This window comes from Dama dama, chromosome 9 (genome assembly GCF_033118175.1).
Source record: "Dama dama isolate Ldn47 chromosome 9, ASM3311817v1, whole genome shotgun sequence".
In the NCBI taxonomy this organism is placed as follows: domain Eukaryota; kingdom Metazoa; phylum Chordata; class Mammalia; order Artiodactyla; family Cervidae; genus Dama; species Dama dama.
Window position 1 is genome coordinate 50,363,102 of NC_083689.1, and position 27,776 is coordinate 50,390,877.

The window sequence follows — 27,776 nt, forward strand, 5'->3', positions numbered from 1 at the left end:
CGTGGAGAAGGGATAGGCTACCCACTCCAGTATTCTTGGGCTTCCCTGGTGGCTCAGATGGTAGAGTATCTGCCTGCAATGTGGGAGACCTGGGTTTGATCCCTGGGTTGGGAAGATCCCCTGGAGGAAGGCATGGCAAGCCACTTCCGTATGCTTGCCTAGAGAATCCCCATGGACAGAGGAGCCTGGCGGGCTACAGTCCATGCAATTGCTAAGAGTTGGCCATGACTGAGAGACTAAGCAGTACCCACCCCCCCCCCAACACCTGTATTATTATAGACAGCCCTTGTGAGGAGTGTTGTTACACAGGAGGGCACAGAAAGTAGCTGGTGTGAGAAGTGGGGTAAAAACAGAAGCTTCCTCTTTTCTTTCACTGTTCCTCCCTTCCTGTCTCCTTGACTTCCTCCTTTCCTCCCTTCTTTCCCTCCTTCTCCTTATGGGAGAAACCACAATATTTTGTAGGTTGATGGGAATTTTCCAGTAGATAATTATGTTGATCATTATATATGATATCAGTATATCATTTTATGAATCCCTTAATTCAACAGCATATATGACAGAAGATTGGGTGTAGCATATAAATAGAGGAATGAACTTGAATCACATTCATTTTATCTGTAGTGGGAGGGAAGGTCAAATATGTGGGTGAGGGTAGTAGTAGATGGATGCATTGGTGTTGGGCTCTGTAGACATTTTCTTTCTGTTGCTTCAATTTTTTTTTCTAGTGAAATAGAAAAATTACTAGCTGTGAGTAAGAACTGGGGAGAAGGTGCTGGAAGTTTGAGACGAGGAGGTCTGAAATAGACTTTAGGTCAATTAAAGAGTGAATAGATTAGGGAGACAGGGTATTATTGCTAAAGAACAGTAAAAGCCCATTTGAGAGTCATGGTTAGAAATTGAAAATGAGACCAGCTAGGGACTTCCCTGGTGGCTCAGTGGTAAAAGAATCCACCTGCTAGTTCCCTGGTTTGGGAAGATCCCACATTCTACAGAGCAAGTTAGCCCATGTGCCACAACTATTGAAACTATGCTCCAGAGCCTGGAAACTACAACTAATGAGCCCACGTGCCGCAAATACTGAGGCCTGCATGTTCTAGAGCCCGTGCTCCACAAGAGAAGCTATTTCAATGAGAAGCCCGTGTGCCATAACTAGAGAAGAGCCCTGGCTCACCATGCTAGAGGAAAAAAAACCCCACACAGCAGTGAAGACCCAGCACAGCCAGAAATAAATAAATAAAATTATTTTAAGATGAGCCCAGCTAGTATGGTTGACTCTTTGTAACCACATTCATCTCTCCGGATGCCAGCATGAGTAGGTGGACAATTAGATTTTACCAGGATTGTATTTTTTGCCAAAAACTATAAGAAGTCAGGGGAGATTATGATAGTCCATGAATTGTGGCTAGCATGAAGGGAGACAGGACTTCCATTTTAAATATAAAGTTGATGATTTCTTACAAAATGAAACATACTTTTACCGTGATACAACAATCACGATCCTTGGTATTTGCCCAAAGGAGTCAAAAGCTACGTCTACATAGAAACTTGCATATGAATGTTTATTTATAAATGCCCAAACTTAGAAGCAACCAAGATGTCATTCAGTAGGTGAATGAATAAGTAAACTTTTGTACATCCAGACAGTGGGATAATATTCAGTGCTAAAAAGAAATGAGCTATCAAGCCATGAAAAGACATGGGGGAGCCTTAAATGCATGTAACTAAGTGAAAGAAGCCAATCTGAAAAGGCCACAAGATGCTGTGTGATTCCAACTGTATAACACTCTGGAAAAGGTAAAACTGGGGAGATAGTGAAGGTGAAAGTCTCTCAGTCGTGTCCGACTCTTTGCGACCCCATGGACTATACAGTCCATGGAATTCCCCAGGCCAGAATACTGGAGTGGATAGCCATTCCCTTCTCCAGGGGATCTTTCCAACCCAGGGATTGAACCTAGGTCTCCCACATTTCAGGCAGATTCTTTACCAGTTGGGCCACACACACACACACACAAAATCATAGTTGCCAGGGGTTGGGGAGTGGGAAGGATGAATAGTGGAGCAGAGGATTTTTAGGGCAGTGAAACTACTCTGCATGATACCACAATGGTAGATATCTGTCATTATACATTTGTCCAAATTCACAAAATGTATGAAGACGGGAGTGAGCCTTGATTTGAAGTATGGACTTGGCTGATGATGATGTGTCAGTGCAGGTTCATCAGTTGTAACAAGTGCTCCATTCTGATGGGGGAGGCTATGCATGTGTGGGGGCAGGGGGTTTGGTAACACTCTGTACCTCCTGTTAAGTATTGCTGTGAACCTAAAACTGCTCTAAAAATAAAGCCTATTAAAAAAAATACGGTGGTTAGGTTAGTGAGTTGGAAGTCGTGGGAGTGGGCAGAAGATTGACAGAGCTGGGACATTTGAGGGAGATATAAAAATTTGAGCTAGTAGTCAGAGACTGTGATGTGTGATGCTCAGATTATGGAGAGTTTGCATTTATTGATCATGAGACGTGTAGTGATCATGAGATGTGTAGGCTAGACAGCTCATAAAACTCAGTAAAGGTGTTAAAATGATGGTCTGTGTGTAAAGTGTCAGGAATTTAAACAGCAGGAACTAAAACCATGGAGAAATGGCAGGGGGTGCCCCATTGTTGCAAGCTCCAATGATGTGGAATAATGGGTGATGTAATCTGATGAAAGCTGGTTCAGAGCTCGGTGTTCCCAGGGAGGAGAGAAGGAGAAAGGTATGGGAGTGGTAAGGACCAATAAGAGAGAGGTGCGCTCCCTCCCCCAGTTCTCTCAGCCCAGGGGTGAGAGGACTGGGGAGCAGAGCCAGCCCCACTGGAGAGGACAGCAGGGGAAGTGGGTCCTTAGGAGAGCCGGTCTTAAGGAAGAGCAAGAGGGTGAGGCGTCTCTAAGAGCAGGGGGCAGCGACACGGGATTTTGCTGAGGACAGACGATGACTTTGGGAGAGTGAAGTGGGAGGGTATCTGGAGATGAGGAAGCTGGGTGCAAGGACAGAATGGGGCATGCAAGGGGCCTTGTGGAGAATCAGGTTCAGGTTCTGAGGGGTGACCTGCGAGGCAGGGATGACATAAGGGGAATGAAAACACTTACTGAGATTACATTGTGAGGGTTTAGTGAGGTAAGGCAGGTGAAGCACAAGGCATGGTGTTGGGCACGCAGGTCTGGATCAGTACCTTTTTTGCTAAGAAAGGACTTCAGAGCCTCATCCTGCCCTCCAGCACAACCTTCTGCACACCCTCCACTAGCTGACGGATGAGAAAACGGAATGTTAAGATTTAACACACATGGCTGAGTCTTTATTAATTGTAACTGTAGTCACTGAAAAAATTAATGGATGTGAAATACAGGGTAAGAACCTGAGCCTAGTGCTCATTATTGCAGATGAAAATTGAAAAGTTTCAACCCATGTTTTAGCTTCCATGCATACCACTTAGTCGTTTCATTAACCGTCACCTTGCAAATAAGCTCATGCTCTGGCAGATCATATTAGTAAAAGGCAAATATCCTCCAGCATTTAATTTACACTTAGGAACTCAGGTCCAAGAAAGGTGGTACATGAGTCCGTCAAGTCCAGTATGTGAGTCAAAGAACCAGCATTTGTTGCCTTGTCTTTCCCAGGGGATGTAGACAGCCTCGAGTTCCTCAGAATTCAGGGTTCAGGGTTGGGTGGGTCAGGCTGGCTCCCTGCTCCAGTGAGCCTCTCAAAGGTGTGACTCAGACTGTGCCACTGGTCACCCACTGCCCACTTGATTTTATCATCTGCTCTCGGCAGGAGGCCTTCTTTTATTCATCCCAGACTTACTCCCTGCATTTCCTAATGGGTTATCTGTGTCCTAGGTGTTTAAGAATTTGGGAAAGATAACTGTTTATGAACCACTGGTGATCTTAGAATTTCTTGGGACAGGCCTGTTGAGTCTTTGCATGAGAGAGATGACTGGGTAGTTAGTGCTTCATTGGCTCTAGAATCGGAGTATCTGAGGTCAGATCCCAGCTCTGCTGTATGCAGTCAATGGGATGTTGAGTGTTTAACTTAACCTTTCTCTGTGTTCTAGCTTAATCTGTATAATGGGAATGATACTGTTTTTTTTTTTTTTTTTTTTTTAACCTTATGGGTAAGGAGAAAGCTAAATAAGGTAATCTATATAAGTTGCTTAATATGATATGTGACAAGTATAAATGGTAACCCACTCCAGTATTCCTGCCTGGAAAAATCCCAGGACAGAGGAGCCTGGTGGACTACGGTTCAGGGGGTCACAGAGTTGGACAGGACTGAGCAACTGAACACACAGGGCGTAAACTAAATAAGATAATCCATATAAGTTGCTTAACACCTTATGTGATGAGTATTAGCCAATATTATGACATCTGTGGCTTGTAGCTTAGCAGAGAGTGTAAACATGGGCAATTTGTCTCTTTTGGGGTCTTGGCCTTCAAGCACCTTTCTAACAAAGCAGAGGCACCCGTCAATGGCTTCACTCTTGCAGCTTCATCTGTGTCAGTCCTCAGGTGGAAGGCGCAGGGAGCAGGACAGAAGCTAGGCTGGGTTTGGACCAGAGTCCTTGATGATTCACAGAGGAGGTGTAGGCCCTGGGTGCTGAACTGTATCTGCAGATGACTGCACCACTTTCCTTAGCCAAGCTGTGTTGACAGTGCCTTTGTTGATACTTTGGTTTCCATCCTGATTTTGGGTTTACTTAATTGGCAGGTACTGACATCATAAGGGGCTCCTTAAGCCATCACCATGACATTGTGAAGTCCCAGAAGGAATGGATTGCTCTGCTTGTTGATTTTACAACAAGTCCCCTCTGATGATAAGACAACCCTCTGATTCAGAGGCTGTCTTTCAAGGAAACACATGAGCAACTCGCGTTGCTGTTCAGTCACTCAGTCGTGTCCGACTCTTTGCAATCCCATAGACTGCAGCACTCTAGGCTTCCATGTCCTTCACTATCTCCCAGAGTTTGCTCAAACGCACATCCACTGAGTCAGTGGAGCCATCCAACCATTCCATTCTCTGTTGCCCCCTTCTTCTGCACTCAGTCTTTTTCCCAGCAACAGGGTCTTTTCCAGTGAGCCAGCTCTTCGCATCAGGTGGCCAAAGTATTGGAGCCTCAGCTTCAGCATCAGTCCTTCCAATGAATATTCAGGGTTGATTTCCTTTAGGATTGACTGGTTTGATCTCCTTGCTGTTCAAGGGACTCTCAAGAATCTTCCCCATCAACACTATTTGAAAGCATCAATTCTTTGGGGCTCAGCCTTCTTTATGGTCCAACTCTCACCTCCATACAGCAACTCGAGTATTTTACTCTAATTCAGCAGGTATATTTGAGCACTCACTATGTGCCAGGCACTAGGGATGGAGACTGAAATAAAATACAGTCTTTGAAGAACTCAGGGTCTTGCTAGAGAGCATGCATGACAAGTGACCAGGTAAGGACCTGGTCTTGGGTCTTGAAACGTGCTGCCCAGCTGCAGATGTGGGGGACTTCCAAGAGGAGGTGGGATATGAGCCCTGAGGATGAGTAGAAGCTAGGAGGGATGAAGACATTCCAGAAAGAAGGGATGGCAGGGTAAAGGCCCAGAGGGCAGAGAGCATTCACCAGCAGGAGGACTGTGGTGGCTGTCAGCTACTTCAACCACAGATGGGTACATGCATAAGTTATGCACATTTCCAATGTTTTATGTAACTTATTATTGAATAGACATGAATGCTCTCATGTATCCAGAGAGGAGTTCATGTACACTCTCTGTGCATCCTCGTTCAGATTAAGGGTGCTGTTGGTTCTCTTTCACTGAACTCCCAGAAGAGCTTTTCCTAGGCTTTCTGTTTTTATTTCTTTCCTGCTCTGACCACAGGGAACAGACACAGGAGGGCAGACGTGCCTGTGTGAGCCTTGCCCCACCTCCACACCTCACAGCTCCAGGCCTCCCTGGAGGCCCCAGGCCCCTCCTCCCTGTCTCTGTCTCCTTCTCCTTTCCCTTTCTCTTGCTCTCGCACATTACCCTATCAACCATAGGTCAGGGCTCCATAGTGGAATGATTGCTCAAAGCTGCGACTCAGGTGATCAGTCAGGAGGTATGAGTTGAAAGAGAAGAGGGCCCCTCAGGAAGCCCCGTGGTTCACTCACACAGAAGCAGCCCCTCCTTTCCCCTGCATCCCTGCCCAGCCCCCGTGTCAGGTCGGCCTAAGCATGATTGGTTGGTCTTTGTACCCACTAGGATGGGACAGTGTTAAAGGAGGTGACTGGTACAGATTTTACCACTATTATTTATCATTTTTACTGAATGCTTACTATATGCCAGGCCCTGGGTTGAATGCTTTACATATTTAGCTCATTGAATTCTCATGACAAACCAAGGAAGTAGGTACAATTATCATTCCTCTTTACAGAAAGGGGAACTGAGGCCCAGAGACTTCAGTGGCAGCTGTGATTTGAATCTGAGTTTGAAAAAAGTAGTGAAAGTGTCAGTCGCTCAGTCATGTGTGACTCTTTGTGACCCCATGGACTGTAGCCCACTAGGCTCCTCTCTCTGTCCATGGAATTCCCCAGGCAAGAATACTGGAGTGGGAGTATAGCTGACTCCAAATTCCATAATACTAACACTGAGAAGTACTCATCTGACAAAAATACCAACTGCCCTGGCATGTGCTCCAAAACCATGAGCACCACCGTGAAGGGGCAGGTTCAGCGTCTTTCCTGATGAAGATGGAGAGAGAGAGGAGGGCCTGTTGGTAAGAGGCAAAGGTGCTAAAACTGTGTGAGGCAGTACCCTGTGCGTCCCAGGGGCAGGCTGGGAGTAAGACAGCTGAGCTCAGGCAGCTGAGGGTCCCCCGTGTTCTAAGTTACCAGCAGGTGCGTTGGCATCAGAAAGTCATCATCAGTGGGGAAGGAAGTGTGCTCATCTCAAGGAGCCGGGGAAGCGGGGAGGAAACACCGGCTGAGCAAGGAACTCCTCCTACACAGTGTTCACCTCATGATAACTATCTTTCCAGTTGCTTGAACCAAAAACTTCATTCATCCTTCCCTTTTTCTTGATATCCATCAATAAATTCTCTCAGCTCTATCTTCCAAAGATATCCAGAATTCTATATTTCTCCCCCACCTTGACCATTTATCTTTCTGGTCGAAGGCCACCTTCATCTCTCCCCTGGGTAATTGGAACCACCTCTCACTTGGTCCTCAGGCTTCTTCTCTTTCCCCTTACAATTCATCACATCCCAACAGCCAGCATGATCCTCTTCAAGCACACATCAAATCTGCCAACTCCACTTCCCGAAACCCTCCAATGACTCTCTATCTCCCCAGAAAAAAAGCCTGTTAGGGTTCTGACCACCTGTCCCCTGCAGTTCCTCTGGTCTCACCTCTTCCTGTTCTCCTCACCCACTCTGCCCCAGTGACTGGCCTCCATCCTCAAAACACCAGATGCTCTCCTTCTTCTGCTTTGCACTTTTCTTTCTCTTTGTACTGGTGACCCTCTACCTGGAGACCTCCTCTCTCATATATCCACATAGCTAGCTCCCTTGTTAACTCACACATCCATTCATGACCACCAGAAAAACCATAGTTTTGACTAGATGGACCTTTGTTGGCAAAGTAATGTCTCTACTTTTGAACATGCTGTCTAGGTTGGTCATAGCTTTTCTCCTAAAGAGCAAGCGTTGTTTAATTTCATGGCTGCAGTCCCCATCTGCAGTGATTTGGGAGCCCCCCAAATAAAGTCAGCCACTGTTTCCATTGTTTCCCCATCTTTTTGCCATGAAGTGATGGGACCAGATGCCATGATCTTAGTTTTCTGAATGTTGAGTTTTAAGCCAGCTTTTTCACTCTCCTCTTCCATGTTCATCAAGAGGCTCTTTAGTTCTTCTTCACTTTCTGCCATAAAGGTGGTGTCATCTGCATATCTGAGGTTATTGATATTTCTTCCGGCAGTCTTGATTCCAGCTTGTGCCTCATCCAGCCCAGCATTTCTCATGATATACTCTGCATATAAGTTAAATAGTGGGGTGACAATATACAACCTTGACGTATTCCTTTTCCTATTTGGAAACAGTCTGTTGTTCCATGCCCAGCTCTAACCGTTGCCTTCTGACCTGTGTACAGATTTCTCAGGAGGCACGTCAGGTGGTCTGGTATTCCCATCTCTTTAAGAATTTTCCAGAGTTTGTTATGGTTCACACAGTCAGAGACTTTGGCATAGTCCATAAAGCAGAAGTAGATATTTTTCTGAAACTATCTTGCTTTTTCGATGATCCAACAGATGTTGGCAATTTGATCTCTGGTTCCTCTGCCTTTTCTGAATCCAGCTTGAACATCTGGAACTTCACAGTTCATGTACTATTGAAGCCTGGCTTAGAGAATTTTGAGCATTACTCTACTAGCGTGTGAGATGAATGCAATTGTGCAGTAGTTTGAGCATTTTTAGGCATTGCTTTTCTTTGGGATTGGAATGAAAACTGATCTTTTCCAGTCCTGTGGCCACTGCTGAGTTTTCCAAATTTGCTGGCATATTGAGTGCAGCACTTTCAGACCATCATCTTTCAGGATTTGAAATACCTCAACTGGAATTCCATCACCTCCACTAGCTTTGTTGGTAGTGATGCTTCCTAAGGCCCACTTGACTTCACATTTCAGGATGTCTGGCTGCAGGTTGGTGATCACACCATCTTGATTATCTGGGTCATGAAGATCTTTTTTGTATAGTTCTTCTGTGTATACTTGCTGTCTCTTCTTAATATCTTCTTCTTCTGTTAGGTCCATACCATTTCTGTCCTTAATTGTGCCCATCTTTGCATGAAATGTTCCCTTGGTATCTCTAATTTTCTTGAAGAGATCTCTAGACTTTCCCATTCTATTTTGTTTTCCTCTATTTCTTTGCACTGATTGCTGAGGAAGGCTTTCTTATCTCTCCTTGCTCTTCTTTGGAACTCTGCATTCAAATGGGTATATCTTTCCTTTTTCTCCTTTGCCTTTTGCTTCTCTTCTTTTCACAGCTACTTATAAGGCCTCTTCAGACAATCATTTTGCCTTTTTGCATTTCTTTTTCTTGGGGATGGTCTTGTTCCCTATACAATGTCATGAACCTCCATCCATAGTTCTTCAGGCACTCTATCAGATCTAATCCCTTGAATCTATTTGTCACTTTCACTGTATAATCGTAAGAGATTTGATTTAGGTCATACCTGAATGGTTTAGTGGTTTTCCCTACTTTCTTCAATTTAAGTCTGAATTTGGCAATAAGGAGTTCATGATCTAAGCCACAGTCAACGCCCAGCCTTGTTTCTGCTGAGTGTATAGAGCTTTTCCATCTTTGGCTGCAAAGAGTATAATCAGTCTGATTTTTGTGTTGACCATCTGGTGATGTCCATGTGTAGAATCTTTTCCTTTGTTGTTGGAAGAGGGTGTTTGCCATGACCAGGGCATTCTCTTGGCAAAAGTCTATTAGCCTTTGCCCTGCTTCATTCTGTACTCCAAGGCCAAATTTGCCTGTTACCCCAGGTATTTCTTGACTCTCTACTTTTGCATTCCAGTACCCTGTAATGAAAAGGACATCTTTTTTGGGTGTTAGTTCTAGAAGGACTTGTAGGTCATCATAGTGTTGTTCAACTTCAGCTTCTTCAGCTTTACTGGTCGGGGCATAGACTTGGATTACCATGATATTGAATGGTTTGCCTTGGAAACAAACAGAGATCTTTCTGTCATTTTTGAGATTGCATCCAAGTACTGCATTTCAGACTCTTTCATTGACCATGATGGCTAGCTACTCCATTTCTTCTAAGGGATTCTTGCCCACAGTAGTAGATATAATGGTCATCTGAGTTAAATTTATGCATTCCAGTTCATTTTAGTTCGCTGATTCCTAAAATGTCGACATTCACTCTTGCCATCTCCTGTTTGACAAATTCCGATTTGCCTTGATTCATGGACCTAACATTCCATGTTCCTATGCAATATTGTTCTTTACAGCATCAGACTTTACTTCCATTACCAGTCACATCCACAACTGGGTGTTGTTTGTAAGCAAAACAATGTTTGAGTGAGTAATGATGTTTCAACCTGCCTGTTTTCCTTTGGGTGAATCAGCTAAACACTTAAATCTCAGTGATGGAGACAGGTATGTATCCACCCTTGGTGCTGTCTTGGCCAGGACTGCAGTCTTCTCTACTTGATATCTAATAACTTTGTTTATTTTAAGCTCACATTAAAAGAAGATCTGAAATGAGATTCAGAGTAAATATGACCTTAAATATGCATCTTATTTGTGCTTACTGTATATTGTGAAAGCATTTCAGAGAAACACTAATAAAGAATTGGCATCACCAGATAACATACCCTTCCAGAGGATTATGTCATGACTCCCCTGATTATGGATTCAGAATAGTAAATGTTCAGGAAACTTTTTTTTCTTTTTTTTTTTTTTTTTAGGAAACTTTTTTTTCAAAGAATAATTATAGTATAGCATATGTATAGAAGTGAGTTTTTAAAAATTGCTTGTGATTGCTGAAAAATGCTATTGATTAAGAGGGGCTAATGACTAGATGACACAGTAGCAATTAAAAAGTGTAGAGCCCTGCCAATTATAAAGGGAAAACCCCCAAACCAAATTAGGGAAATCAGTACTTATGATTTCTGTGATCAGAAGAGCATACACCATTCTCTTCACCTTGGCACCTTTGTCCATTGTGTCCCCAAGCCTAGACTTATGCCCCTCTTTTCTTCCTGTAAGAACTTCTATCTTTCTTAAGACCAGCTCACAGCTAACTCCAGGATGGCTCTCCTGATAGCTCTGAGGAACTCCGCTGTTTCAGGCTTGGGCACCCACTGCATTTTATTCTCAGAGTCCAATAGCTCCATCAAAGTGCTCTCTGTAGTTCTGACATTTTCATACTTGACTAATGAAGTTGATTTGTATATCTCAGTCCAGGGCATGCTACATTGTAAGACATAATAAATATTGCATACAATGACCATGCATCTCCTCTGATTTGAGAATTTTATTTATGGGAAGCTGGGTACTGGTGTGTGGCTACGAGGGAACAGATCCAGGAGCAACCAGGTTGGGTATACTTGGCCCTAAGAGATGGTCTTGGAGCCAAGCCTGCCTGTTAAAGGCTCATTATCTTGTGTATAGAAAACTGCACTGAATTTCTAAAAGTCCTGTAGGGCATGAGTAAAAGATTAGTAAGTGATTGCATTTAAATAAGTTCAAATGTAATCAAGAAAATAAGATTCTAGTTTTTTGGCTGATTTATCCAAAGAATGACTGAATAAAGCTTGAAAGTAGGACTTAAAGTTGTTATGTAAAAAAAAAAGAGAGAGAGACTGGGGCTTGGACATGATTTCATTTATCTCTGCAACTTCCACTGTTACCTGTGTGCTGATGACCATATGCTTTTACCTCCTACACCAACCTGTATTCTAAGAAGCTGATTTAAATCTTCAGCTGCCAGGTGTTCATCTACACTGGTAAGTCCCGCGGACTCTTCAAGCTCTGCATGCCCCAAACTGAACATATGGGTCTTCCAAACATTCAAACTTGATCTTTTGCTTTCTGCTTCAGGAAATAGAGTCCCTATCCATTCAGCCTTCTGAGCTAGAAGTCCTGGGTTCATCTTTGTCTTTGTCAGTTAGTTACCAAGATCTCTGGATTCTGATGTAAAGAATCCCTACTGCCCACACTCACACTCGTGAGATCTTAATTCACTGTCTAGACTTTTGAATTAGCTTCCTCTTGGACTGTTTGCCAACAACAGTTCCTTCTGCCTGGTTGCCAAGTCCCTAACCCCTTGGTTTTAAAAGCTGTAGTGTAAAATCCATGCATTTTTATCACATATTTCAATATCCCTCTCACAGATTAGCCCCTTTCCTGTAACTCCAGCCTCCATTGTCCAGCAAGCACACTGGGCTCTTTGTGCCCCTGTACATGCTCGTTTGTCTGCCTTACTCTGTTCTTTCGAAATCTTCTTCATTTGCCAAACTCACCCTTCAAGAACCACTTCAGAATATCGTCTCTTCCAAGAATCCTTCTCTCATATCACCAGGCAGTTTGCTGCACTCTTCTTTGTGATCCCATAGTGTGCTGCTCCTTCTCTACTGCGCTGTATTTATCTCTTAGCACTCCAGTCTCTCCCATTGCTTTGAGGACAGAGCTCGGTTCTCTCCCACATTTGTAGACCTAGTACCTAGTACCGTATCTGGCACACGGTAGAAAGAAGACCACCATTTGCAGAAAATCATTTAACCACTCAGTCTGTTTCCTCATCTGTAAAATGGGAATAATGATCTCCTCTTAAATATCAACTTAGATGTCCTTCATGAAAATGCTCTATAGGAATGAGAAGCAGAAGGAGCTGGAAAAGTGGAGACTCAACAAGGGACTGTTAGTAGAAGTACCTGGCTTTATGTGTGAGGAAGATGAACTGCAGAAAAGTAAGCTGACTGAGCCAAGGTCACATGTCAGTTCCTGGGGGAACCCTGGGTCCCCTCACTCAGTGGCCCATTGTCCCAGAGGACTGTCTTTTATGGCAGCAAATCACATGTGCCATAGGCCACCTCCTGGGCAGAGTATGACCATGGGGCTCCAAGCTGTTTGGTTCCCTCAAGTTGTCTCTGAAATCTGACTACCATGAGCACATTCCTCACATATTTGCTTTAGGTGAAGATCCAGCTTTGTGTTTATAAAGTCTGGTTTCTACATTTGTAATCCTAGAAGAGATACTATTTGGGGAATAAACTCTTGCTTCTAGTTTGTTTCAGTCGAAATAAGTATTTCCCCCAAATTTCTTGGAGCTTATCTCCATGCTTATGTTAAAACATCAGGTTTAAGCACATAAAACATCAAGTTTCTGATGCGCTGTGGGAAGGTATTAGATGAATTCTTTTAACTATAAACTTTAAGCAAAATGAATAGTCACCAGAGAGGAGAACTTGTCATCAGAAAGATTCTTGGGCTACTGTTTTCAAAGTATATATAGGAGAGGCTGGAGAGCTATTACCAGGCAAAGCCCTGGTTTTCCACATGCATAAGATTAGGTGGTGTTTTTCCACAAAATGCAAACAAGAGTTCTGATTCCCCTAGGTCCTAGCAGCTGTATTATTGTAAATAGGAAGTATATTTCCATGGTGTATGTGTGTGTGTGTGTGAGAGAGAGAGAGAGAGAGAGAAGGGGAAGAGGAGAGAGAAACAGAAGTAGCATTTGAGCATGTGTGTGTCCCTTTGTGCTCAGTTGCTCAGTCGTTTGACTCTTTGCAACCCCATGGACTATATAGCCCGTGAGGCTCCTCTGTCCATGGGATTATCCAGGCGAGAATACTGGAGCAGGTTGCCATGCCCTCCTCCAGGATATCTTCCTGACCCAGGAATTGAACCCGTGTCTCTTGTGTCTCCTGCATTGACAGGCAGATTCTTTACCACTGTGCCACCTGGGAAGCTCAATTTATCATTATCCCTCTTAATTTTCAAAGCACTAACCTATCCATCAGTAATTAGCAAACCTGCCCTGGAGCCCAAAAAAAACAGGTCATTGTTATTAATTTCTGTTGTGGGAAGTGGAAAGATCATCATAATATGAAATGTAATCATGCTACCAAGCATTTGGGGAGACTTCATCTGTTTGAGAATTATTAGTATTTAGAAAATTTTAGCCTCAATCATTCTTACATTGCTGTAATTTTAGGACTAGGTATACAAGTTTTGTTTCTTTATTTTTCCTGGCTCTTATACCATTCTCCATCTGCAGTGACCAGAGCCTGTATTCTAACTTCTCCAGGTTCCTAGGGCTGGCAGGAGTACAGATGGTACCATACTACTAAATCTGTCTTCTTGAGAGCTGGTAGCAAAGTCCATGGCCTCCTGGTGCTAGGGTAATACACATTTTGAAAGGAAGCCTGTGCCAAGATATTAAAAGAGTGTTTATTATAGAGTGTTTATAATCCCTACACTGTATTTGAGTGTATAACACTTGTGGTAGGTACCGATCACATAGTTTATAAATGAGAAAGGAGAGAGAGAGGAACACAGTTCGTCAATGCCACGTGAGATTTCTGAATGATGGAAACTTTTTCCCATTTGCAATCAAATGTAGTTCTCTCTCTTTTCTACTCTACCTGGAATCCAGAGCTGCAGTGATATTTGCCAGCTCCTACAGTTCATGGGCTTGAAAGGTCACAGAATCTGCCACCCTGAAATATGCCACTTTGTCACAAGAAATCTTCAAGTTAAAGGCAATTAAGAAGAAACAGGTACAAGAAAAACCCTCTGTCCTCCTCCATTTGGCCAAAAGCAGAACATAAATTTGTAAAAGATGTCCCTCCTCTGCTCTTTACCAAGGGAAACAGAAGTTAATCATCAGAGACAGCACCAGCAAAATCACACAACAGCCTTGTTCAAACCAGCTCTAAGCTACTGTTCGGTTCCCCATATATTTACCTTCTACAATTTGGTTCCCTGGAAGATCAAAGTTCTTTTTTGTTGTCTTTTCATGCGTCTAAAAATTTATTCTTTTGTTAAGATGTTATATAAGTCCAAGTCCTAACCACCCGTTATTCACCTCTGGGTTCTCTCATGTGTTTGCATGATACACTTTAAAAAAAAAAAAAAAAGAAAGCAAACGTAGAAAGAGACTTTATCTGAATGCCCCTTATCTGCCTCAAGACAGATCCTCCAAAAGGAACTTGATGGCCATAAATCCCTTCCCTTGGAGCTTCTTGAACCAGGAAGATGGGCTCTTATCACAGGAGAAGGGGTACTATATATATCCAGATAGGCTTTGTCACAAGCTATCATGCCTCTCCTCTGTTGTAAGTGCCCATTCACGTTTCCTGAAAATCAGTTACTGTCTCCTAAAAGGCCTCCACCCTCCATCCTTCGTACCTTTCCCTATTAAGATGGTATTTAATCCTGAATATTAAGCCACCTCAGAGAGTTACTCATTTTTCCCCTGGGTATTCTCATATATACAAGAAGTATTACATACTTCTATACTTCTGTTTGTTTTTCTTTTGTTAATCTTTTTTACAGGGGTCTCAGCTATGAACTCAGAAGGGTGGAGAGAAAATTCCTCCCCTACATAAGCCTGTCTGTCTCTCCTGTGGCAGGGCTCAGTCACCCTGCCCGCCCTTAATTTCTGGTGCTCATTCTTACCATATAATGGTTCACAGGAATTCTGTGGTGGGGCTTAGAGATTTAGTTTTCATGATTATGTGTAGCAACTGTCAAAATCATCAAAGTGGCATGAAGATTATTTTAAGTTAAAAACATCCAAACAAGCAGCAGTTAAACTTCTTTTGCTGACACAAGCAGAGCCTCCCCAAAATACAGTTGCTATAAATTCCCTCAGTGGGGACTTGGGGGCACGGATTACAGCTAGAAACGAGACTGACCCCGCCCCCCCCACCCCCCCATGAGAACAAACATCACAGACTCTCAAGCCTTCCATTTGTTTCCCTAAAACCCTTGTGTTTCCTAAATGTCCTCTTTTTCCTTAAAACTCTTTCTTCCTCTTCCTTTTCTTGCTAGGTTAGTATATAAATCCTTGTCTTTAGCTCTTGAGGGAGCCAGCCACTTCTTTCATGCACTTCTGTGTGCATATGAATAAACCCCGTCTTTTCTCCTGTTAATCTGTCTTTTGTTAGTCAAGTCACAGGCCACCCAACCATTTGCAACCTAAGATGGTAATGGTAAAGTTTTCCTTCCAACACATGACACTAACATTTTCTAGGAACTGTTGCTATCACATGGGGAAATGCTGTAAGTACATTAAATATTATTGAAGTCTGTGATTTTTTTGGGGGGGATGGGGGAGGATAGAAATGAGGATAAAGTATGAAGGGAGAGAAAAATAAGATGGTAAGGATCCATCAACTAAGTCATAGTATTAATTCAATTTTTCTACTTGGGGATAGAAGAGGTACTGAGAGGAAACATACCAAAATATAAGTTACTCTTAGATGGTAGAATGAATTTTGACCCATTTGTTCACTCTAATTTTCTGTATTTTCTGAACACTTATAATCAATTTGTTTTATTTTCATTATCCCCAAAAGCAACACTTGAAAACGTTTTTCTACTACTTGATAGAGGTCATGCCCCAGTACTGTTTCCCCAATTGCTTCTGTCAGTTGCCTCCCACTTCTTACCCCCCTGTCTCTCCTGGACACACACACACACACACACACACACACACACACACACACACTTCTGTCAGCTGCCTCCCACTTCTTACCCCCCTGTCTCTCCTGGACACACACACACACACACACACACATTCTGTCAGCTGCCTCCCACTTCTTACCCCCCTGTCTCTCCTGGACACACACACACACACACACACACACACACACACACACATACTTCTGTCAGCTGTCTCCCACTTCTTACCCCCCTGTCTCTCCTGGACACACACACACACACACACACACACACACACACACACGCACACGCGCGCGCTTGCTTTTACAGAATTCCTATCTGTATCTCAGCTTGTGCCTGGGTCAGTAGAAAGCATCAGTTGTCTCTCTTCTTTCTTCCAGAATGACCTTCTAGTTTTAGGGCTGTCTTTGGCTTTCCTGAATAACTAACCCCTGCCCTTTTATCTTGCCCTGCTCTGTGGGTCTGCCTGGGTTCCTGGTATCAGCCTTCCTCAGTTTCTCAACCTGATGCTGCCCCATGGTATAGGGTGGAGTAGTGTATCCACCAAGTTCATGTCCTTCCTAGAACTTCAGAATGGTATCTTATTTGGAAATAGATTTTGCAGTTATAATTAAAGTCCTACTGGAATAGAACGGGCTCTTAATATAAAATGACTGGTCTTTAATCCTAAGGGAAATCAATCCTGAATATTCATTGGAAGGACTTATGCTGAAGCTGAAGCTCTGATACTTTGGCCACCTTAACATGAAGAGCCAACTCATTGGAAAAGACCCTGATGCTGGGAAAGATTGAAGGGAAGAGAAGGGGGCAACAGAGGATGAGAGGGTTGAATGGCGTCACTTACTCAATGGACATAACTTTGAGCAAATTGGAGATAATGAAGGACAGGGAAGCCTGGTTTGCTGAAGTCCATGGGGTCGCAAAGAGTCAGACACGACTGAGTGACTGAACAACAAAAATGTCCTTAGAAGAAGAGGATAAGAGGCACAGAAACACACAGGGAAATCACTCTGTGACCACATAGGCAGAGGTTGGAGTGACGTGTCTGTCAGCCAAGGTTTGCCAAGGAAGCACCTGTTCTACCCTGGAGCCTTCAGAGTGAGCAGGGACCCTGCCAACACCTTGATTTTGGACTTCTAGCCTCCAGCACTGTGAGAAAATAAATTTCCATTGTTTTTAAGTTACCACATTTGTGGTGCTTTGTTTCCGCAGCCCTGGGAGACTAATATATCCACCTAGACTGAACTGGGAGTTCGCCAGGGAAGGTTTCTCATCTGCAGGGAGGTCTCATCTCTGCCCGGCATCCTCCTGGCCTGGTAATTCCAACATCCAGAGCCGTGGAGGACGACGGGGGAGGCCTCCTTGGAGGAGAAATGGAGAGCAGGCTGTGTTCTCCTCCCCTCCCCATGTCTCTCCAGAGAGCAGAAAGGTCCCAGGGACAGAAGAAGTTCCTGGGAGCTCCTAGGCAAGAAAACAGTCCTGGAAACAGCCAGGAGCCATCACCTTCTCCGACCGTGCTGTCAGTCCAGCTCTGGTGAGTCACCTGCAGGCTGAGATGTGCTGGTCCCTCCGCCACTCCCCCCTCACCCCCTCCCTGGGAGGACTGCCCCTTCCTGCCACAGTTGTCCAACCCCTTCCAGTCTTGTCCCCTCCAAGCCATTTGGCATACTGGTGCACCAGGCAGAGTGTACGAAATGGCTCTTCCCAAGCTGAGTTACTCACTCACCTGTGGAAATGTTCACATAGCTCCCCACTCACCCTACAGTGAATTGAAGTCCAGCTTCTTACCAAGGCTGCCAAGTGCGAAGGCCATGGCCAAGGGTTTCTTTGGCACCTCTGTACACTTGCCACCTCTTGTGTTTCCTCCCCGTGATAGGCAGCTACTCAGAGTTCTCTCCACAGGCCTCTCTTTTCCCTGTCTGCTCTGGGCTTTTTCATGTACAGTTGCTGTGCCTGGAACCATCTCCCCCCTTCCCTGCTGTCTGTTTATCTCTCCCGTACCCTCCATTTTCATTTAAATATTGTCATCTCTGAGAAATCTTTAAGCACGAGCACACCCGCACACAGAGTCTGCTGTCCCACTAAGCCAACGCTTTGCAAATTGCTCTTTTACTGCTTAGCACTCAGCATGATTTGTAAAGCTCTGTTTGTGTGAGTACATGAAGAATGCCTGTCTCCTCTGCTAGACTATGAGGTCCTGAGGGCAGGAACTTCATCTTTTCATCATTGCATCCCAGCACCCAACCCAGAGCCTGGCTCATACTAGAGGCTTAATTAAGTATTTGCTGCATGAATGCTGAATTTTCAGATAGCTCTGTCAATCGGGTCTATCCAGTTCTGCCATTCTGTGGGTCTACAGGCCTTATTTTCATCCACCTTCCTGACATAAGAGTTTTCACATTTAATCTGCATGTGAATTTGCTGGTAGAAAAACACATGCCTCCCTGTTGATGGTGTGTGCAGCACCCTTGATTGGTTTTGCCCTAGCGTGTTTAATTTATATACAGAATTTAACTTTTTTTTTTCAGAGAAAAGCCCTACATTTTCATCATTTCCTTTTGATGCAATTTGTGCTACTGCTCATTGACTGATATCCTCCAAGAACTGCCTTCATTTTTTCTGTATCTCTGATATTTCAGACTGATAGTTGCACTTGTATAGGAAATGACTTTTTCCCAGTTTTTTTTTCCTTCGTGTGTGTGTAATGATGAATCTTTTCCACAGAGATATTTTTCAAAAAACAATCTCTGTCTTCTGTACTTGGCAGGAGCTCTGCCTGCCCATTTCCTCCCTTCCCCTCCTTTGCAGCCTCTGTCTTTTCTGCGCACATTGCTTCTTTTTACAGCATTACTTTAGCAGCGTGCCGGGCGTCTTCAATTTCAGTGGTCTGCATTTTTCCAATTGGATGATACTCTCTTGCCCTATTTTTAATCATAGAGCTCACACAGACAGCTTGTACTCTGGGCTTGGGGAGGGAGGCTTAGCAGAAATCAGGAAGACCCTCTGAATAGAGGAGGTGTTGAAGCTTAAGTTGTGTTTATTGGGAAGAAAAGTTGCAGTGCTGAAAATCCAGTGGGCTTTGAGGAACAATGAGGGATTGCCCACTGCCATGTGGGGAAAATTATGTACTTACTATGGGTCAGGTCCTCTGCAAAGAGTTTTATATTCTTCATCTCATTTAATCTTCACCAGCTCCGTTGGAGGTCATTAGTCATTAGTTCACTCACTGACTCTATTTATTTGTTTACTGAACTAATATTTACTGAGTACCTGATACATGCCAGGAACTCCTGGAGGCTGAGTGGGATGAGGCATTGAAAGCTCTTAATAATGGGATGAGTCAAGATGTCATTTACAGAGATTAGGGTAAGGACAAGTGTTGGGATCGGGAAGACATTTCATTTTGGATATGTTGTAATTCTTCCCTAATACCTGTTCCCTCCCCCCACCCTCATTTTCAAATAAGAATGCTAACTAACTTCTAATAAATGCCCAAGATTGCATGGTTGCTAGGAGGCGACTCTGACCTGGAACCCAGGGCATTCTGATTCCAGAGCCATGCTCTGTGCTCTTCTTTCATAGCCTTAAGTAAATGAAGCATGACTTTGCTGGGTGCTCACCCAAAGCCTGTCCCCTGTCCTTGTCCTGTCTTCATCTAGCAGGGTGGCCTCCTGTATCCCATCTGAATACCAGTCACCCTGCTGACTCTGTCTCCCTGTATTTTAGAGGCTAATACTCTTGGCATAATGAGTAGAAGAGGAAAGTTGTGACCAATGGAAACTTGTCATTAAAGGACACATTAATTAGTTCGTTTTCCTGTGATGACTCATTAATGAATGCTCTGGTGAAAGTGCTCCTCCAAACACTTAGATAGAAAAAATAGACAAAGACAAAGCTGACATGGGCAGAATCATCTCTGTCTGTCCTCCTGAAATAAGTCAATCCCTGGATCTTTCTCTCAGGTATGGAGACCAACAACATATGCTCCGACCGCATTTTACCTGCATGTGTGTATGAGGGGCTGTTCCATAGATGTTCCTCACCTGACATCTGTGATCTGTCTCTTCTCTGCTTACATTCCGCATCCTCAGCTGCTCAAGCAGAGGGCTGGGGTGGCACAGTCACATCCCTGAGGGTCTTTTGGATGATATGTAAGTGACCGCTTTGAGGGGTTTCTGCCTGATGCTCTTCAACAACAATGACAACCACTTGCTTTTAAGACCCGTAGCTTTCACAGCTTAAAAATATTTTCCCAAAGGAAAAGGAAACAATTTTCAAGTCATTTCCTGCCTGTTAAGCAGGAATTTGTTTATACTACCAGCCAAGCTTTCAGGCTTCAAGGAAATGTATTTTCCTAGGATGTTGGTCTATAAAATTTAAAAATATTAGAAACATTCAAAGCGCATGAGAAACAGATTCTACCGTAGGCTGGGGGCAGTGGATTTGTTCACCTTTCAGTACTGCCTCAGATCTAGAGTAGGTCTTTACTCCAGCTCCCTGGCTCCAGACTCCAGGGTCCAAATGTGTTCCACAATATCAATTCACTCCTTCCCCTCCTCTTCCCTCTTCCATTTCGATAGGTTTGCAAGCAGATTGCAAACTGTCATCTCAACATCTTTACCTTCCACAATGGATCTCACTAGAGATTGTAGCAGGTGGCAAATTGGTCCGATTTATCATTATTTGCATTTTTAATCTGTGGTATTTTAGGCCCGAAGAGGTTTTTTTATGGGTCTTAAAATGGCAACACAAACATTGATACATAATTCATTATCTATTTCTCATAATACATGTCGTTAACAACCCATCAACAAACAGAAAAATCATCAATGCTTTAAGCAAGATGAAATTACAGCTTTAGCTTTTTTGTCCCCCTACTCTTCTCCTCTGTGGTCTCTGAGAATAAACTGCTTGTCACTGAAGCAAAGTTTACAGCCTTGAAAAGCCTTCTCAGTTGGAGAAGGATGACCAAATCTTAAATACCTAGGGTAAAGTGTTTGTTGGGCTTCCACAGTTTCTTGACTTGTGAACATTGAGTACTTTTCCAATTTAAGCAAAAGGTGAGAAAACAAGAGGAATATCTCTAGTCCCCATTCTGCTTTCTCTTTCCTTCCAAAGCCCTAAACATCCCTCTACACTATTACCTAGGATGTTGGTCTATAAAATTTGTAGCACTTTATAGCACTTTACTTGTAGCACTTTGTAGCATTTTGCTTCCTCACCCCCTTCCTATCCCCACTAGATGTTGCTGTGGGCATGACTCTTAAACTGGAAGAAAGGGGAACATCTGTAATCCGTTTGAAACAACATCTCTGTGTATAAACAACTCATATAGACAATGCCCATGAATTTGACTGAAAAGACACCAGCATAATATAGGAGACCCTGAGCATTTTTGTTAGGGTGATAATCCAAGCAGGAAAAAACCAACAAGGTTAAGTCAAGAGCAGTGTAAAGACCTTGGTGGCAGAAGCTGTAACTCAGCTGAGATAGGCAAATCTCTTATTACTCCATGCTAATCCAGGTACCTCTACACAGAGGCACTTCCATCAGGATGAAATACCTCTGAAAAGCCCATCCGATAGATTTCCCCTTCGTTTGTCTCCTACCATGTAGATAAATCAGTGAACCAAAATGTCATTTGTGGGTTGTGCCTCCCAGATGCCACATGTTCTGTACTGTGTGGATAAAACCAGGAAAACACTCTCTGCCCTCCAGGAGTTTCGTGGTCACTGACACCAGATGGTGCAGCCTAGGATTGGTCTTCGGTTATTTAATGTGTTAAGTTTTATCCTTTCAGCCACCTTGGAGCCTTTAGAGCATCCCCATTTCTCCAGGTCCATCAGATACCTCTGTGAAATCTATAGGTGTTGGAAGAGTTTAAATCATTGACAAAAGTAATCACTTGCTTCATTGGTGAAATGATTATCCTTTTAGGGTTTCCTTTATTCAAATATTTATGGAGTGCTTTACTAGACCCTGATGCTGGGAGGGATTGGGGGCAGGAGGAGAAGGGGACGACAGAGGATTAGATGGTTGGATGGCATCACTGACTCGATGGGCATGAGTTTGAGTAAACTCTGGGAGTTGGTGATGGACAGGGAGGCCTGGTGTGCTGCGATTCATGGGGTCGCAAAGAGTCGGACACGACTGAGTGACTGAACTGAACTTACTAGATTACTAGGCACCATTCATGGCATTAGGAAGGCCTCACTGGCCATGTCAAGTTTTGGTATCTTTCTAGACCCAAGAAGATTAGAAAGATATAAGAAAATATGTGCATAATTCCTACACTAAAAATATTGGCTTGCAGGCAGACATCTGACTCCAGCCAGAATTTACTGGAGACCTTGACATTGGCTATACTTCTTGCTAATGACTAAACTTTCTTCTGGTGATAAATTAAAAAGACTCTAGAAACAATAGCTTGGGCAACCAGATCCAGGTTTTCATGCATGCTATTTTCTAGTCAGGAAGAGTGACTCTTCCTGAGTGTTTTAGAGGATCTGGAGGATGACTTATGATATCTCCAGTGAGAACCTGAGAGCTTTTTCAAACCGTTGATGGCTTTGGGTCATCTCCATAACACATGGCCTCAGTCATCAGTGTATGGTCCGTCTAAAACGGAAGAGACTCCTGAAGAGTGCATTTTAGAACACATCAGTTGCTCTTTTTTCTTTTTTTTGTGATTTGATTTCCCTCTTACTAATAAGCTGCTCTTTTCTCTGAGAGGATTCATGATGTCAGGAATGCATATACAAGGATAGCTGAATAAGTAATAAAGTTCTAAAGGAACGCTTATGTTAATTTATAAGGCACCATTTGTTGACAATCTGAAAGACATTATTTCAAACAAAGGTAACTTGGGGGATGTTAATAGCCATCAAATGTATTTATGATTGCTCTTATTCATTGCATTGTAGAAAAGATTTTTCATCATGTTAGTCATGTTCTTAATTGTACATGATTTTCACAATTTACTTGTTAAATCAAAATATCATAGTAGATGCTTTCAACAAACTTCCAGTTTTAGATATTGAATATACTAAAATATGCCAGACTTTGGGTTTTAGTAAAGAAAACAAATGGCTCAGATGTACTTCCAAGTGTTAGTCTAGCATCATTTTATTTAGTAAAGCTGGCATGCTCCCAGATTCCAGATAAGCAGAGAATTGTGGCATTATCCATATAATCTGACCCCAAAAATTGAATTGTTTTTTTTTCTTGGGCAGAAAAATCTAAGTTAATTGTCTTAGCCATTTCTTTTAAATGCTTGTGTGAATTTAGTCTGAAGCCTAGGGAACAAGCAAAACTCCACTAAGCTTCCTTGGGACATCACTGACCTTATTGCTGGTAGATGGTTTATTGTACAGGAACAAGGATTTGAGAGGCAATAACTGCATTCCTTGGGAGCTTCTTCGGTTAATTTCCACATCTACATCCACCAAGTCTCTCTAGATGAGGCTATGTATGTTACAGGATTTATGGAAGTGGCTCCAGTTCAGTAGATGGATCCAAGATAATGGGACAGATGGAGTAAAATTAGTTTAATTACAGGATTTTTCATCTATTCATAATTTGCAGTGCCCCGCAGCTTCCTGTAGGCCTGGTTCTTCTGTGCCTGACTGTGAGTGATCCCGTTCCTACAGAGAGGCTTCACTGGCCTCATGCATGCACAACTAAATTGTCCTTCTCTTCAGTCTCCGTGTCTCATACCCCAGATCCTCTAACTCACGTTACCCACCAGTCAAGTAAACGTCCAAAACCCTAGCTTTCATTTCAGTCTCCCAATCACAAACTTTCAGCGGCTCACCATTTCTAAGAGGATAATATCCAAACTGCTCAGCTTGACACACAGAGCCCTCTGAGATATGCCCACTCATCTCTTCAGCCTTCCTTCTGTGTGCCCCTAGAGGAAGTCTTTATTGTCATTACATGGAGCTTCTCATCGGTCCCCTGCCTGCTATGGGCCATTCTGGACCTTACCTCCACTTTCCTCCTCTGAATGCCTGTATGTCTCTTAGCACTGACTCAGTTCTTCCTGTTCATTAAAGCCCAGCTCAGTTCTGTTTCTTTTGAGATCTCTCTTAACAACATGGTCCATGGGGCCTCCTTTGCTGTGAGTAGGTTACCCACCCTTGGCCACCTAATTGCGTCCCAGGCAGGGGCAGCTCTTGCACTGACATCCTGTATGGACAATGAACTTTTTTTCCTGCCAATGCCATCTTGTGCCAGCTTCATCGTCCGCCCCACATGTGGCACTTTTCTGCTTGCTCCATGGCACCATAGGCTTTGACTGAATGACAGGATGAGAAATCTCTTTCAGTCACACCTCTGCATTGGAAGGTATCTTTCAGGTAGAAACAAATGAAACTCTGAGAAACACAATGTATGAACAAGGGCTTTGACTCATAACTTCCCGGAACAGCTAAAAGCTGGTTCTGGGGTCTAAGTACCTAGATTAGAACAATGGTTTTACCATTTATCTGCTTTATGATATGTCTCTACCTCTGTGCCCTCATATAAAATGGGCACAATAATGGTACCCATACCAATGGTCGTTGAGGGGATTAAACAACATCATATAGGTAAGGAAGTTAGTGCTTGGCGCATAGTATGTGTCCACTAAATATTCACTCTTAATTTATTAGTAAACTGTTAAAAGAATTAGGTCCCAGTTTTCTCTTTCAGGAGGAGTGTCCATTGACAGTAAAAGTGCAGGACCACTATTGAATAATGAACTTTGGAGATGGGTCTCCATCCCTTGGGCTGACCTGGTAGTTCTAAGTAGTCTCAGGGGGCTTGTCAAGGGCCCACCTACTGAGATGACAAGTCCAACTTTACAGAGAGAGTTTCACTTTCATTTTGGTGTACTGCCTCCTCAGCCCTTTGAGATAACTGTAAGCCTTTTTCAATTCAGCAAGCTATTGCTATTGACTCTAGGATCAACACAGTCCAGGATGGGTTAGAGATATGAACAAGACAAATGAAAACTGACAAATGTAAACTTGGTGAGACAATCAAGAAGTCCAAGACCTGGACTAGGAAACAATGAAAAGTATTGTGGACATTCCCTTTCCGAGCTGCCTGGGACAGAGCTGGGGCATTTACACCAGAACCACAGTGTAACCCTCCCTGCGCCCTGCATGTCTCTTCACTGTATGGATTTATGTTTGTCAATATGTCACCTAATGGGGCTGCTTTTCCATCGGGCCTATAACTGCCACAGGTTGAGGACGTTCCCTTCCTCCCCAGGAGCCTGAACAGGCAAGACCCTGAGTTAGATCGGAAGACAGCCCACGTGGCTCCTGGACACACCCGGAAGAGCCCACCGGGCCATCTGCTGGCAGGGTGGGAAGTGGGAGAGTTACCTTGAATTCAGTCTCAATGTTGGCTAGTCTGGCTAGCTCGTTGCTGAGCTCCAGGGCGGTGAGGACTGGGTCTTCGCTGGACAGGGACAAGTACGCAGCACTTGCCAGTCCCTTGTAGGCGTTCATGCGAGAGCGCGAGTGGCTGAAGGAGTCCTTCCGCTGCTTCTCGGTGCACTCATTGCACTTGCAGAAGTAGTCATGGGGCCGCTCGATGCGGGCGCCCTTGAGCAGGAGGATGTGCACGATCTCGTACTCCTGGCAGTGGGCTGCCAGGATGATGGGTGTGATGTCGTGGGAAAAGCGCGTGCCGTCCTCATCGTAAGCGTAGAAGTCGTCGTCGCGCAGCTCCTGCTCCAGCGGGCTGAGCGTCAGGCGCTGGCCCTGCGCGAAGGCTGGGTGGTTGAGGATGGCCTCCACGATGCGCACGTAGCCCTTGCTGATGGCCAGCAGCAGCGCGTCCCCCACCCGCGCCAGGTTCTCCTTCTTGAGCAGCAGCTCCGTGACCTCCAGGTGCTCGTTGCCCACGGCCAGCTGCAGCGCGTTCTGCCCCATGTAGTCCACGCAGTTGAAGTTGAGGGTCTTGGACTCCTCCAGCATTTTCCTGACCACCGGGATGTTGCCATACTCGGCTGAGTCCAGGAAGCGCTCCTCCTCCGGCGTCAGGCTGGTGCCCTTCTCATTAAACATGTAGGCAGGACCCCTGATGGCCTGGCGGCGGCCCTTTTCCCTCAGTGTTGTGTGCCGGCGCTGCATGTTTTTGAAGGTGCTGCTCCCCAACCTGTGGGGTGACAAGGCAGAGATGCTAGTTACTCTCCTAGGATCCTACAGTTCCCCAGGGAGCAGAGAAAACAAACATCCTGGAGATGAAAAAGAATGTCACAATTGGAATATTTTGAGAAGTTATGAAATGTTATTAGAAAGTATTGTCTTAGCACAGAGATGAACACAAACTGAATAACCTGAACTGTTCTTATACTAATGGAAGAGTATTGGCTTAGTCACCCAGAAGTCTATCCTCCTTCGGTGGAGAAGTGTCTAAAGAGCTGAAATGTGGGTTCAGGGCAAGCTAAGGGTGGAGGTGGAGAGGGTGGGGTCATGATGTGGCTGAAACAGGCTAACAATGGTTTTATTTCCATCTGAGCAAAATTGAGAATGTCACTTCACTTCTCTGTGCTTTAGTGCAGTGCATTTCTGTGCTTTTACCAATATAATGTGGATGACTGTGTGTGTGCCAAAAAGTCGACAGGAGGATTAAGTGCGGTAGCATGCTTGTAGAAAGTACTCAGTCCATGTTGGTCCCCTTCCACCTGTTGGTGTGCCCACTTCTTCAGGGGTTCTGCCATAGCAATGGCCACCATGGATACTAAGGCCTTTGCTTCAGGTGTGTTACCCCAGCTGAGCTCCTGCGCCATGACAAAACTGCAGCAACACACAGGCGTGGCCACACCTCTGTTTCAGCCCAGTACTATATTGGGATGTGCTTTCTTCTCATCCCCATGAAGCCTGAGCACCTACCAAAGGTCATGGTGTTGCACAGAGCGGGCCTAGACTCATTGCCGCTTACTGATGCCACTGATGCAGCCTGCCTGAGGAAATTCGGCTATAGTTTCTGGATTTTTATATGGATGGAGAAGCAGCTCAATTTATATGCTGGGTTTATTTCTAACGTGTTGTTCTTTCCCATGGTGGCATAGTGTAGACGTTAATGCAATGCTATTAGTAGTAGCCAACATTTATTAAGCCCTTCTGATGTGCCAGGAACTGTACTGCTGCTGCTCAGTCACTTCAGTCGTGTCCGACTCTGTGCGACCCCATAGACGGCAGCCCACCAGGCTCCTCCGTCCCTGGGATTCTCCAGGCAAGAACACTGGAGTGGGTTGCCATTTCCTTCTCCAAGAACTGTACTAAGAGGTTTATATATTTCATATATACTGCCTGTGGAATTTTTGTATAAACCCTATGATGTAGGTACTATTATTATCCTTACCTTGGATGACGATCTGGAGACAAGTGAGGCTGAGAGATAGGCTTTCAAGTTATGAATAGGCATCCTGGCTCCACCTTTTGCCAGCCTTATGACTCTGAACAAGTTACCTACTCTTTAGTTTGTCAGGGTTTTAAAATGGCAGACTGGAGAAAATAATAGCTGGATATCCCATCTCTAGTTCACCTTGGCTGCTTGAGCAGGTCCCCAGTTCAAGATGCTTTAACTGTTAAATAGAGC

General features: G+C 44.1%; 1 protein-coding gene across 1 annotated transcript in view; it reads right to left on the reverse strand.

The window, feature by feature from the left end:
* Window positions 1-27,776, reverse strand: part of TRPC7 (transient receptor potential cation channel subfamily C member 7) — a 140,562-nt gene that overhangs the window by 105,694 nt on the left and 7,092 nt on the right. The window contains exon 2 of the mRNA XM_061151351.1: window positions 25,553-26,330. Within this exon, the coding sequence (XP_061007334.1) occupies window positions 25,553-26,330 (778 nt within the window). The remainder of the gene's footprint in view (window positions 1-25,552; window positions 26,331-27,776) is intronic.